The 15,182-nt window shown below is 44.7% G+C and overlaps 1 protein-coding gene across 1 annotated transcript in view; it reads right to left on the reverse strand.

The window, feature by feature from the left end:
* Positions 1–15,182, reverse strand: part of drosha (drosha ribonuclease III) — an 87,327-nt gene that overhangs the window by 54,723 nt on the left and 17,422 nt on the right. Inside the window, exons 14-17 of the mRNA XM_040127257.1 lie at positions 14,152–14,276; positions 10,493–10,592; positions 5,562–5,669; positions 1,363–1,470 (exon numbers count right to left, since the gene is read on the reverse strand). Coding sequence (XP_039983191.1) covers positions 1,363–1,470; positions 5,562–5,669; positions 10,493–10,592; positions 14,152–14,276 — 441 coding nt within the window. The remainder of the gene's footprint in view (positions 1–1,362; positions 1,471–5,561; positions 5,670–10,492; positions 10,593–14,151; positions 14,277–15,182) is intronic.

Consider the following 15,182-nt stretch of genomic DNA (forward strand, 5'->3'; position numbering starts at 1 on the left):
ACCAGATTCTCTCATGTTAGAAATAAATAGACTGCCACTGGAAAACATTCAACTCATTAAATGTGATCATCCCATCAGAGTGGAGGCAAATGGGAAGTGATGGCGGATCTGAAATGAGTTCTGACTCGGAGAAGGCTGTCTGAACAAGCACCATTGCGCTCGTGCAGCCGTTCTGTCCAAACCTATCTGGGCAGAAAGTGTGTGTACTGTGGGACATTAGCCACTGATGTGTGTGTGCAGTAGATGAGGAAGGTGCTATAAACCAAGCAATGATGGCTCCCTACTATGGGCATTTTACTCCCAGTGGTGGGGAACTGCTGACAGCCCCGGCTGCGGCAACACACACAAACAAACACGAAAAGAGCAATGTCACGGTATTAACACCTCAATGGACAGAATTGTGATGCAGACAGAAAGGAAACACACACTGCAGAGGCTTGTATGTGAGCTGTCATGATCAATCTGATTATTTTTCTATTGTGTGCTTTTTTTGGAAGATGAAGGAATTGAATGAGAGAGAGGGAGGGATAAATCCATTAACTTCTCCCCAAGAGACCGAGATGTCAAGCTAAAACCGGCGTCTCCTCAACGGAAGGGCCACAGCTTGCCAGCCAACGGCAGCGGGTCAGTGTTTCCTTTTTAGCATTCATAATGGCAGGTCATTATTATACAAATGACAAAAAGGCCAATGATTGGTCAATATGTGCAAATCCCCCACACATAAACACACCGAGAGCACTGACGAGTCATGCACACAGACACACACAGAGTCTTGAGCGAATCTTAATGCATCCTTTCCCTTTTAAAATATGTATAGGCTACAACACATTGATTTCTAATGTATCAGGTTATGACAGCTCTTCAATATTGCTAGAGGCAGCCGTGGGGCTTACTCCGAGAGCAGCTTGAGGCTGCAGACCTGACAAGGGAGCTCTGGCATTATTGAGGAGGCCGTTGTTGTCCTGACTACTGTCACTGCAACTCACAGCAGACCTAGGCTGCTCGCTGCAGAGATATGACTCAGGCCGGTGTGCGGGTTACCTTAGCTGACTTCTGAGGCCCCGTTTCCACCCCAGCCATCCCTGCAGAGGTGGAATGGGCACAATAATGAGGCAAACACTGCCGTCCTGAATCTCTGTGCACAAGAAGCCCCGGCACAAAATTTATTTATTTTTGGTTTGTTTTGTTTTGTTTTTAATCTGGCTATCTAACCTGCTCTAGACTGCACCCTGCCTAAAAGAACCACAGGGATTTGCCTACCGTTATTTTTCCTGTTAGTTATCAACTACGCCAGCCTTTAAATAATGCAGCTTGGTTGGGGCATCACTTTAAAAGTAAGAAATTGTGATGATTGTGCCTTACCTGAAGGAGGCAGCGCTCCTTGAAGACGTAGCCAATGAGCTTATCCAGGTGCATCAGACACTGGTGGTACCGGATATGATGTGTGAGAACGGGCAGCATCATGGCGTGCTGTGGAGGACAGAGAGAATTAGCAAAAGGGGCAAGAGGGGAGACAGCACAGGACGAAAAAGGGAAAGAAAAGGGAAGAGATAGAGAATCAGGATCGTGCCCTATATGACAGAAGAATGAGGGGAGCATGTTTTGAGAGAAAGTGGGATGAAGAGATTGTGAGAAAGAAAGGGAGAGGTTTGATAGGGGGAACGGGGAGGGAGAAATCAATCAGCTAGTCATTATTTATTAAGTGGTGCTCTGCAACAGAGAGATGAAATAATCAAAAACCCAATTGCTCTACTCTGAGAGGGAATGACAGAAGAAAAAAAAAAACACATTTGGACAGGACAGTCACATCAAAGCCCATTTCGACATGTTGACACAATGACATTCGGACAAACACGGACAGCCCCCTGTGACCCTCATATGTTATATTAAACGAAAAAGTTTGAGTGCAACAAAGTGAAAGAAAAGTGAAAAAGGGAGGAAGAAGAGGAGTTGTGAGTGAAGTGAGTGTGCATGTCATCGAGGGAATGTGACCCGGAAAGTGAGAACGAAAGCAAAAGAGAAAACAGCCAGTAGTCAGCAAATGAGTCTGACAGTCGGAGAGCCAATCTACAGAATCATTAGCGGAGGCTTATCAAGTCGGCCAGTAAGGGTGGCTGAGAAACTATAGCAAAGGCTGGTGTACACGCATTAACCCCGTGCCACCACATGAGAGAGGAGGGAGCCGTGCATGTTTTAATTAGTTGCTACTGGGAAGGGTGAGCCCAAGGCCCGGCGGCTACAAGCAGTGCTGCCACGTAGCCCTGGGGCCATCACAGCAGCCGTGGTGACACACTCCCCAGGCCTTGTTAAGCAGCCAATTAACAAAGCCAGGCCCTGGTTGTGTCTACAGCTCCTGACCTGCTCTGACGACTGCCTGAGTGACTGGGTGTATGTGCGTGTAGAGAGGTGGGGAGGGGGCTTGTTAGAGTTGATGCTCCAGTAATTAAAAGGTGGGAAATTTCTAATTTACTGTCACGGATGGCGTTTGGGAAGTTTGGACACCATCCAACCAGACCAGTAGCCCGAATTTTCTTTTCCCCTGGCTGAAATATTACAAGCATGAATTTTAAATTGCACTTTAAGTCACTATGTCATCATTTTATTAACTGGAATGTGATAAAACGGTTATCCCAACTTGTTTTCCGGGTTTAATCAAATCCATTTTTTTCTAATATAATAAACAATAAAATGAAATGAACATCATTTTGTTTAAAGGCTCATTTATTCTCATGTATGCTATATCTTGTGCAACAGATATATTATTGTAAGGCTAAAAGCCTTACAGTGCTCTATTCCAACTTATTTTAAGAGATTTTATGAGGCGACGCATATTCAGCAATGTCAAGTATTAAAGTAATTCAAATTTGCAGAGGAATTTTAATCTATTTCCTACCTACCTGCCACCAATACAAATTTGGAAAGTCGCATTCCTCCACGCTGTGGCTTGGTTATGTGATATATAAGTAGGTCGAATAAAGTATAGAGTAAGTGATGACAAAGAAATAAACACACCACACCGCTGCCGTGAATAAAAGACCCGCCCACATTTATTTTCTCTGTGATATAAGAGAAAACAAGCTGCGTTTCCCTTGAAATGATTTGGACCAACTGATGGCCTTCCTATGGACGTCAGTAAACAGGAAGACACAGCAGAAACACAGCAGTGAATCAAAAAGTAAACATGCAAGCATAAAATTAAATAAGAAAACACTAATGAATAAGTAAATCCCATCCCTGCCTCCAATGTGTAGCCTGGTCCTTGACAGAGCCTTTCAAGTTGAAATAACCTTGGTATAGCCGATGTCCGTAACGAGGAGGCTGGTTTTCGTTGCAAATATAGCGCCTGCTTTTAGACTCAAAAAAACTATAGGTCAGTTTCGCTGTTATCTAGTCAGTGTCGCATGTTGTGCAGAGTGTACTTCTGCAGTTCGAAGTGAAATTATTCATGAACCAATTAGTCGTAGCAGTACAGCTTGAAGCAAATATAATTGGGCAGCAATTATGGATTGGCTCCTTCTTTGCTAGACCTTGCTGGTCTGCTGGTCAAGAGAGGTCTGGTTTGCGGGGCTAGAACTTTCTCTCATTCCTCTGCAAGTCTGAGCAAGAGTATCAGCTGCAGGCTATCCTCAGTGCACACAGGGAACGGGGATGTGCTAAGAGAAGAAGATGTGCAACGCTGATGCCAATTATTTTCTGAGTAACAGGCAGAAAATACTGGAAGAGACAATAAATAAAAGAATTAGAAAATAGAGCATACTAGTATATTTTATTACATTCACAAATCCGTGAACAAATGCAGCTCCGTGTGTTTCAGCGGGCACAACATGGCACTAACACTTTTAGGGTAATGGTTCAAGTCTCATTAGGTCCGTTCCCGTTAAACTGTATGCACGCATGGAACAGCAAGCTGCATATGTTGGATGGCTTCCCCGAGATCGGGATAGCATACAGTATGGACCGCGTGGAGATTAAACTCTATTCTGGTTTACTTCACTTCTAACAAGTGCTTGGGGGAGATAATAGTACACGCGGTCCTGCCATTGTGAGTGGCGGTGAAGTTGTATATAAATAAACTGTGAGGTCTGAGGACATTGGTTAATGAAGGGTATGGCCGCTGAGGCTCTGCGGGAGTCCACTTTCCTTACACAGATTTTGACACTGAATGGAGGAGTGACGCAATGTGCTGAAAGCTCAGAAACCGTGTTTTTTGAGTGTGGCTGCGCAGGGAGCACTGGTCTGTGGCTGTCTGAGTGGAAGTACTTCTGTGTACATGTGTGTGTGCATTCAATGGATAATTGCAGAGTATTGCAAATGTTTCTAGATCTGGCAATCATTTCTATATGTTACTGTATTCGCTTTGTTAACGGACAGGATGCAGACAAGGAAACAGTCCAGCAAGATTTTTTTTAAACCTCTTTATTGGCGGTTAAAACCAAAATTGTGCACACCCAGAATGTCACCGATAAACCCCTCGCTGAACAGGAAAACTGTGCGGTAGAAGAGTAGGTCAAAGTTGAACCAGGAAATTGGTCTAAGCTGTGATGGATGTGTACAACAGACAATTTGGGTAATAATTTTGCTGTTAGCACTTTAACTGGCAAGTACATTGCTATAATTACGGAAAAGAAATATGACCAAAACTATAAAAAAAAATATGTTGGAATAAGGCAGAATTATCCATTAAATATGACCATAGCACTTAGCATTTAGCCGCCCTGCACTGGTACTCAGACACTTTTAGAACTGATTTTAATATTTTATTGATAACTTGTAAGGTTCTTCATGGACTCACTGCTGTTTAGATCACCGAGACTCTGACCCCATAAAAACCAGAGCATTATCTAAAATCCTCATTTAATAGTTGTGCCTAAGCAAAGACTGGTGTAATAGGTGACTGGGCATTTGCAATCAGAGGAGCCTGTCTCTGCAACAGTCTGCCAATCAGTTCATCGTTTTAAGTCATTTACCACCTAAAACGTTAGAACACTCTGGTTACAGCCTCTTAAATGTGAGGCTTTGTTTCATACCATGTCTGACTATTTGGGGGAATTTGAAGGCATTTTTTTAGGCTGTGGGAACTTGTGAGAGGCATTTTTCACAATTCTTTACAAAAACGATTAACTGATAATGAAACTAATCCTTATTTATCCTTATTATTGCTGCTGTCCAACCACATCTAAATGCTCCTGAAAACCTATTTTTATAAATGAAAGATTTATATAGCCCTAATCTTCATTAATTTTATTGGTCATGAAGCATTTTAGGTTTCTTACTTAAATTATGATAATTGTTTGTGTTCTTGCCTTTGTACTTTGTTTTTAATGATCTTATTAATCTTCTTAAAGCACATTGTAACACTATGGTACGTTTCATTTCAAGTATTATGTAAATGTCAAACTGTGTGTGCATTTGTGTGAGTGAGTGTGTGTAGTCCCTGTACAAGTGTATACATATATAAACATCTGAACGTACGCACGTATTCACGTTAGCTCCGTGACGACGTATTGAAGCGTGCGATCATGTGCCAGTTTTTGTGCATGCATACAGTTGATGGGTGTTACCTGACAGACGTCGGAGCGGATGCCAGTCTTCCAGAAGCCCTGACTGCTGAGCTCCACTGTCACCTCACGGCGCATAGTGTTCTTCTGACGGATCTTCTGAAGAGCTTCCTGCCAAACAACCAGCAAGTCAATTATTGATCCTCTGGAGCAAAGCCTAAGGGGACAGCTCCCATTCTCAAAATCCACCCCACCCTCACCCCTCCCTTCTTTCACTTGCTCTCCCAGCAGATAGGCTGGCACATGCAACAAACTGAAACCTCCATGGCATGACACACATACAGTATAGCAGTGGACAGGAGCGGCAGGGGGAAGTGACAGCTCTGTTGGTCCTGGCTAATTGAGGCCCTGCAATTGGTCAGCATGGCTGTGGGCAGTGGTGATGGCAGTGGGTGTAGGAAGGCTGATGCTGAGGCTTCAGTCCCAGCCACCAAGAGCTGAGGCACCCGCGTGCCCATTAAGACCAACACACGAGAGCCTAGAGGTACCTCCATCAGCAGCAGCAGGAATCATTACAGAAACAAACACACACATGCGCGCACACGCACACACACACACACACACACACACACACACACACACACACACCATCATGTCAGCCCTACAGCAAATAACCGGAAATTCAGTGGGGGCTGCTGAGTTTGAGACAAGATGGTCGGACAAATAACAAGCAAGACAGAAGATATATTGACAGACTGCACCTCCTAAATGTCTGTCTGCATGCACGTTTTTCATTCAACTGAGACGCTATCGACTGTCTGAGTTAGCCGTGATCTGCCTAAAATGGAACGCCAGGAATTTTTGACTCGCAGAGGAAATAAGAACAACAAAGGCATGAATAAATAATGCCATCCTACTTTGAACTGTGCATCAAAGTGAACACGCTCGCCCACATGCAACACACGCACGCACAACCACACACAACGGATCTTTCCATGGACAGCCAGCCACTGTATATGGAAAGCAGTAATCACAGAGAACTGTGAATGATATGTAAATATTTTATTATGCAGGGGTTTCTACAGGGTTAGGGAATGGACAGAAGTACAAAAAGTAATTAATTAACCAGGAAGGAGAGGTAGACGGACTAACTTTGTGCTGGTAGAACAGACAAGTCGGGGCATATTTGACTCGTATCACCACATCCTTCTGCTGAGAGGAGTGTTTGTGTTATGGATCAGGTTGAGGTCAAACACCAAAGACACCGTCTGAAATTCAATGCCTGCGGACAGCAATTCTACATCTGTTGCAAGTGTGTGCCCTCTGCCTCCTTGTGCTTTTGCAGGTTAGTTCAGGGCCTTTAGTTTACACTCATCACATTTCTTACATTGTCGGAAAAAAGGCTAAACCATAGGGTTAAAGCTATTGCATTTGTACGTAGTTCAGGATAAGGTCTCTTAAAACAAACAAAGAGGCACATTTCCATAAAATGTGCAGTAGATATTCATGGTTTACAGAGAACAAATCATGTTTTTGGTGACCTCCCTGACTTTTCCTCTTAGGCCAAAATGTTGTTTGTTTAGGAGGGGTGCACGTACATCTTGCTAACATGTAGCTTTTCCTATGGAGGATGAATGCACCTATCTCAAGTCACAAAAGTGCCTTCCAAATGAATGTAATGCAATGTCGAAATGTCAGCCGTGCAAACAAGATATAACATATTCTAATGGGCAAGTTTCTATGATATTTGCTGCGTGCTTTCCTCACCGGGATAAAACCCGATCCTTCCTTTAGCACCGCCTTCAGAACAAACTACACAACAATTACCCCACAACGATTAAGATTCTTAAGAGCAAAACAGTCGATAGTCTGTTCATTCTGTCCAAAACAGAATACTCGCGAAAAAAAATGTGTTTTATTGTAATATTCTTCCATTTAATTTGCCTACTATTTTGGTTTTAATGTCATTTTTTTCCCTTCTCTTTCTCTCTGAATCTTTGCTGGTAGGAAGCTTTTATAGTTTGCTTGCTAAAATTTAAGAACCAAATAAATGAAAGGTCGAAGTGCCAAAATCTCAAGATTGGGCCAAGGTGTACTACAGCGGGAAAATGATCCTTATGAACACATCCCAGTCAACATGGGAAAAGACTGAGAAAAACAGTCTTAAGTTCTTGTGTAGCCCAGTTGAAGCTGAGACTTGAAACCGAGGAAAAGGAAGATCTGTGGAATGAGTTGCTCCTCACAGAGCCTGGCCAAATCTGCAAGGAAGAATCAGAGCAAATCCCCAAAATCCACATACGCCGAGCTGATAAAGAAGACTCAAAGCTGAATTCACTGCAAAAGTACTGACTCGGGGCTGAATACTTATTTAAATTAGAGATATGAGATTATAATGTAACATTCTTCGGTATTTTATTTTCAGTACAGTTGCAAAACTGTCTTATGACACGTTTTCACCTCATCATTATTGGGTTATATTGTGCAGACTGTTAACCAAAACCAATGAAACCTCAAAGAGAATTTTTTTCTTTTTATTCAGTATTTAAAATCCCTCAAAAAACATGAGGGAGTGTCAAGTGTTCTGCTCAGGGACTCAGACAAAATCCATCTGGGCAACACACACAGGCAGCCTGCATGTCCCTCCATTCCACAACACCCCTGCCCAAACACAGACACACACACACACACAACCCTCGGCGCTCTTAGCATGAAATCTGGAAAAAAGGGTGCGGAGGCACGACCACTGGTGTGAAGGCCAGGGTACAAACCCCTGGTGTCCCTGGAGCTCAGTGGACTGCAGACCACGCAAAGAGGCATCAAAGAGCCAGCTAGAGAAGCACAACATTGCTGTGAACACCTCTGACAGGGTGATTCTTAATGGTAGCAAATGCCTATCAGAGGAACAGATGTTTAGTCTTTCGGTGAAAGACCGTTTACGCAGGAAGCTTCAGTGTTCCCTCCGGCATTAAACAAGTAGCGATGCCACGTTGCCACTGCAGTGAAGAGACTCTGTCAAAGCTAATGCTTGTGGTGGAGCCTGATGGACCCAGTGTGGGAGTGTGCGTGTGTTTGGGTTCAGTAATTGCCCCAGTGCAGGTTGACAGTAGGATTGTCAGGGCCTGTTAGCCGGAGAGCTTTGCCGAGCTACCTGAGAAACAAGCTAATTGAGCTCTGAGTTCCTGCTCATTATTGGTTCAGAGTGTATCAAACAGACCAAAGGAAGAGACTGGATCTGTAACACACTCAAAGCCTTGGAGAGAGGAAGAGCTATATCTACTTTAGATAAGTTGTGGCAGTCCTTCCAGGAGAGATATGGTGGGACAAAGCACTTCAGGCCGCACACAGCAACTGTACCCTGTGATTCCCTGTGGCTACATGCTCATTACTTCGCTAAACCTAAACCTTTTCCATTCTCTGTCCCTGGTGGTGATTTGACCTTCACAATGAACTCGGGATAGCATTTGCTGCCATCTTATTCTGAGCTGTAAATTATAGGACAAGTCCGCATTTTTCAAGTTGTCCTAAAACAATTGTCAGGTGCCCAGATGACCCGTTGATTTGTCTAACTTAGACTGCCGAAGCCTCATATTACCTGCATTTAAACTTTGGAATGGGTTTCATTTTTTAATGGTCAGTATGAACAGGAGGAAAAAATGTTTCAGAGTACGTATGGGCAGCTGACTATTGTTTTAAGACAGACTTGAAAAAATATGAACCTATCCTTTAAAAGGACCAGTGTGCAGGATTTAGGGGGATCTATTGTCAGAAATGGAATATGATAATCATAATCATGAATTCATTACTGTATAATTAACTGAAACTAAGTATCTCTGTGTTTTTGTCAGCTTAGAATGAACCCTTCATATACATAGGGGGCGGGTCCTCTTCCACGGAGCCCACCATGTTGCACCGCCGTGTTTCTACAGTAGCCCAGAACGGACAAAACCAAACACTAGAGAGAGGCTCTAGAGAGGGCCTTTTGCATTTTTCCATCACCCGAACACCACCGCAGTTTCTCCTACATGCCTGGAAAGGGAGGGGTATTCAATTGGTTGCATCTGCAACCTCACCACTAGAGGACACTAAATCCTACACACTGGTGCTTCAATCAGCTCAAGAAAGACGCCATCCATCCCTCCACACTGAAAAAGAGAGCTAAATATTTCTATCTGAAGTAAAGACAAAAGGAAAGAAAGCTAATGACAAATTGCTGAGCCAAATCTGAAACAGAAATGTAGAAACGGCGTTGGAGGAAAGGAAATTAAGCAGCTAAAACAAGTTCAAAACAAAATTTTTCTGTTTCCTAATTATGACAAGACCACTGCTCATACATGTAGAGACTGGACAATTAGACTGTCTAGTCAAAGTAAGATAACAGTACAGTAAAACCATTTACTACATATCTGAAGCTATTATTTAATATCAAATAACACAACTATGTGGAAGGAAGCAGGTCCATACTTGTATAACATATATCGCCTATAGGTGCTAATTTTTGCAAGGTAAAGCCCTGGAGCAATATTCAAATATTCCTGTGTTGTGGCAAAAACCCTAAACGCAATGTGACAGCACGGCTGTGGTTCTTCCAGAAATCAACCAAAAATAATGTTACCTTTGTAGGTTTTGGCTGCCTCATGCTTGTTTGGGGAAACGGCATCCTTGTTACTTTGAGGCAATAACTCTGACTACCAGTGGTGGCTTCCAGATAAGCAGCATTTGAATCAGCCCGCACAGCAGGAATGATAGTAATGGTAATAGTTTTGTTTTTGAAATTAATGGCTGCGAATCTCTCATTTCTGCAGAGTGTGCAAGTGCTCCAGTGTTTCAGCATAACCTTTCATATCAGCAGGAAATGAACTCCCAAAAGATTTAAATTGAAAGCACGCGGCACCAGATCCACACAAAACATATGCAGGCCACCCGGCAGTGTTAAAATATGAGTGTGTCAAAGGAAATGAACAGTATCAAAGTGTGTTTGTTTTCTTTCAACCCACCTCTCTCTGTGTCAGCTTCTGCTTGTCAATCTGCTTGACCTTGGGGCTGTTGGCCAGCAGGTGGCGTAGTTTCACATAGCTCTTCCACAGCTTCTGGTACCTGCCAAAAGTAAATAAGGTGGTGTCAGACCAACAGGAGTCAATCTCCTGGTTTGCAACAACGCATCAATATTTCATCCGCGGCTTGGCTGATATTAAACATAATTTAACAGTTGCCTGCAGCCGCTATTGCATTAGCTGCTTGTGTGCGAGGGCAGTGGACGCAGTGGACACTCCGTGTTCCTGGTGTCTACCGTTTGAACTGTGAGCAGGGGTTGACGCGCACACTGACAACTTGCGGTTCACCTTATTTTCTTTTCTGGTAAAAAGCTGTAAGTCATGAGACATTTGAGCAGCCCTGACACATGGCTCAGGAGCAATCTCACAACCTCCCGATTCTCATTTTCTATAAAACCCCATTGTCTTTACTCTCATTTGCATCTGAAAAGAGGCAGGGAGTTATCGGCAAGGTGACATGTAGCCACCATACTAACCACCTCCCCATTCTCCCCCCTCTCGCCCCCTCTCCTCTTCTCTCCCCTTTTCAATCAGACCTCCTGATTGATGCACTGAGGGCCGAGTGTGACCGTTCTGCTCCCATTCAGGAGACTTTCTCCTCATTTACCCAGAGTTATTCAATTATGATTGGTGGTATGGAGGGGTAGGGTGGTGGGGTTTGGGGGAAAGGATGGTGCATTGACAGAGAGAGAGGGAGAGGGGCATAGAGAGAAAGAAGGAGAGAGAGAGGAGGAATGAAGGAAGGGGAGGGAGGTGGGGGTGTAGTGTGGAATAGAAGAATTATAGAGCTTTAATAGTGGGGACTTCATTAGAGACTGAGACGAGGGAATGAGACGGCTTTACCGCCCCGATTATCAGCTCACCACCACCTCCGCACTGAAACAGCCCAAGTGGACGAGAGACAGAGAGAGGAAGAAAGAGAACGCGAGACAGAGAGAGAGAGAAAGTCTATCCAGCCTGGGAGGCCCCCCTCACACCCAATCCGCTCCAATGACCTTTCCACAGATCCGCTGTGTGCTCTCGGGGTAGCGCTGCCGCGGCTCTCACCACTCCCTGCACATGCTTTCATTAGCATATGCTGCCTCTTCCTTTCTCTCCAACCCCCCCCCTTCTCCTGTTTCCTATCTCTAGCCCTTTGCAGACATCGCATCTCTAACGTTGCTGGCTTCATCTATCTCCTAAAGTAATGGCGTCTTGGTATTCAAACATAGGTCTGTTACCTAAATGCACTGCGACTCACAAGGTCAGCTGGAAAATCCAGGTACCAAACGACAGATTTTAAAACTTGTTTTGCACTTGAATGAGTGTTTTTCTCTGTGGTTTTATCAACAATCATCATAAACGCAAGGGGCACTCGCCCCTGCTTTTTTTAGTAGTCCAATCAACCCTGTAGAGTTCAAACCAATAAATCTTCCCACTAATATCATCATATATTAGATATATATATAGAATACATAATCTATATTTCATATACAATCTGAGAGTGCCAGAGCATAGTTAGATATATGACAAGATGTTAGCTGTGATAATGTTGGCTGTGTTATTAGAAGACAACAAGCATTTCAGTTAATATCTCTCTGCGATTATTTACCCGTGCGCTGCCGCAGCCTTGACATTACCCACCTAACTCACACATGCAGTCTCAGACACTAGAGATGTGATAATGTGCCACTCAAGGCATGCTGGCGCTGCCCCGCAACAACTCAAAGAGTCAAAAGACACCCAAGCAGTGGGAAGCGAGGGAGCTGAGAATAGTCCAGCTTTTTTGCAGATGTCCTCCTGTCGCACGGGAGACACAACCTGACAACAGCTGATCACGTTCACGTTGCTTTCTTCAGGAAACAGAAGCACATAGTTGTTTTCTACTCCTCCCAAGTATGTAAATAACTTCACAAAACATCGAGGAGCTAGGGGAACAAAAAACGTTAAAATTCTTTACCATATAACTTTAACAAGCTACCAGGCCTTGGATAAGAAAAATGATGCACGGACCCACAGCGATCAGGAAATGAACTACTTCACTGTGGCCCAATCAGAGCTGAGTATGTAAATTATGTTCTCAACTTCGGGCTTGCGAGAGAACAGAAGAAGACTCTGCTGCCCTGAATGCAAACAGGGTGTGTCACTGGGGCATAAATGTGACAGCATTCAATTCAAACTTGAGCCAGATTGGAGGTATTGCAGGGATGCTACGGGATCTAAAACGGCAAGACTGCAATCACCACTCTCACAGAAAAGTCTGTGGCTTATTCAATGAGACTGAGGAAAACGGAAACACACATTCACATGCATGTCTGAAAGGGGTTCCATCTCCCAGTCTCAACCCTCTCCGTCGCTTCTATACCCTTGCGTTTTGTTTTCACGTCTCTGCAGGCCTTTCATATCCCCTTCCCTCCTTCCATCCCTCCAGTACGTTTCTCTCATGTCTCATCCCTCTTTCGCTGTCCTTCTCTGTCGGCTTCCGCCCTGCCACCCTTTTCTTTACATTCCGTGACCTCTGACATGTCATCATTCTTGCCTCAGCGGTCGCGACGGCGCCGGAAAAGCTCGAGTGGGGGCCCTGAACACTAATGCGTCCAGTGGGCAGTGTGATAGGAAGAAGACTACACAGCTTCTTCAGTATCCTGAGATAATATATGCTGCTGCTGTGTCCAAGGCTCCCTCTCTGTGGCATTGCCGCCGCAATCAACACCAACTGCTGCCCTCGCTACACGCATCATTAGCAGTGGTAGGAAATCCTTACCATTGGTCTCTTACTACTTGTGTCTGCATCAGCTAATGATGTCCCAGTTCATCCATAAATTTGTCGTTGTCTGCTGCTTTAAGAAGTTTGACATGGCAGCAGGGTGCACAGGGATGAAAGAGCTCAGCAGACAGACAGCTAAAATGTAGCAGCAGGGGAGAGGGGACATTAGTCAGAGGGAGGAAGCAAACTAGTTCTGCCTAAATGGACTTCATACTGATCATCCTCTTGCTTGCGTCTTCATCACCACCATTTCCCTCCCGCACCTCCTCCTGACTGTTGTGATTGAGAACCGACATTTGAGTTAAAAGGAAAATTCGCAGGTTTAAATTTAGACTGACAGCGCAGAAACCAAGTTTGTGTGCCGACTTTTGATTGGTGCTTGGCTTGGCGTGGTGTTGTCGCATATCTCGGAACACCTCAGAGAGCGCGGCCCAGATGATCTAATACACTGCTTTTGTTAATTATGCAGCAGCACAGTACTGTATTCCCTACTGCAGCCCGGTGGTGCGCACGTGTGTGTGTGTGTGCGGCATTACTATTCACGAGACATAAACTGCAGCAGCTCCCACGGTGGAGGCACCCAGCGGAAACATGGGACCCGTGACGACGCATGTGAAAATGTCATGCCACTCATTTTCTCATCCTTCTATTCCCCTTTCCATCTATCCGTCTATCTCGCCTCCTCTACGACATATGCCATTCCCGTCCTCCTCTGTGAAACGGCAGAATCCTTGGTGTCCTGGGAGAGCGGTGGTGAATAAGGAGTGGAGGGCACGTGGGGAGGCAGTACCCAACGGGTGGGGGCAATAAGGGGAGAGATCTGTGCTCGTGTGTGTGTATATGTATGCGATCTTACTGAGGGTCTCCGGCGTAGCTGAGCTGAGCGGGACGGATCCCGAAATGAACGATGATGGGGAAGGTGATGACATCCGGGTTGAACTGCTCCCTGTCCAGTTGGTCGATGCGCACTGAGCTGGGTTTCTGGGGAAAAGGAAGTCAGTACCGTGAGTCGTGTTACAGTATAACCGCATTCATATAGCTACAAGGCAGCCATCATTCAATCATCTGCTGCCAATATGTGAAATAACAAATAATCCACGCCAGGAGGATCGTCTGTCACAGGGATGTAATGAGATAAGGCCCAGATTTGGCTTGTAGCGGGCACACAATGATAAAGTGATGTCAGAGATGGCAAGCTAACTTCTGACGCTCTTATCGGGGAGGAGATTGGCAACCAACGTGTCCTCAGCTGACTCCCAAATCACAGTTAGCCTGTCAGGCATTTTGTGAGATCAGAGGGGCTGTAGCATAAGGCGTGATGAGCTGCGCGGCAGATGGCTCAAGGCTCGGGCTCACCTTGACATTAGCCGCGCTCGCTCATCACAGCCTGCATACAAACTTTGATTTGAGAGCAAAAGGTCACCAGCCAACTTTGATTCTGCCTTTAAAGCGACATAATCAGGTTTGATTGGCTCGATGGAAGGCTTGATGATTGCCCTGTTTACAGTCCCAACACAAATACATTGTAATTGCTAATTTATATATACTGGGGCATTTAGCATCTTTACATACGCTTTTATGTGCCATAGCTGATTGGAGGTTGATGACATTGGCGCCCTCATTTGTGGATCACGCCACCGTGTGAAACAATCACTTGAGCGTGCCATGTTTGATTGGCAGGGGACACTTTGATTCGGAGTACCACGTGACCTTGACATAAAACGGCAGGTGAGATTTCTACAAAATGAGGGGGGACTGGGCTGGGCCACATAGCTCTGAAATGACACTTCGGTGATTAATGAGCACCAACTGTTGTATGTTTTTGAGATCTATGCCTCCAAGAACGTACTTTCTTGACCAAATTTGATGGCTCTCAGTTAGTGTAAA

This window comes from Xiphias gladius, chromosome 5, assembly GCF_016859285.1.
Source record: "Xiphias gladius isolate SHS-SW01 ecotype Sanya breed wild chromosome 5, ASM1685928v1, whole genome shotgun sequence".
Taxonomy (NCBI): Eukaryota; Metazoa; Chordata; class Actinopteri; order Istiophoriformes; family Xiphiidae; genus Xiphias; species Xiphias gladius.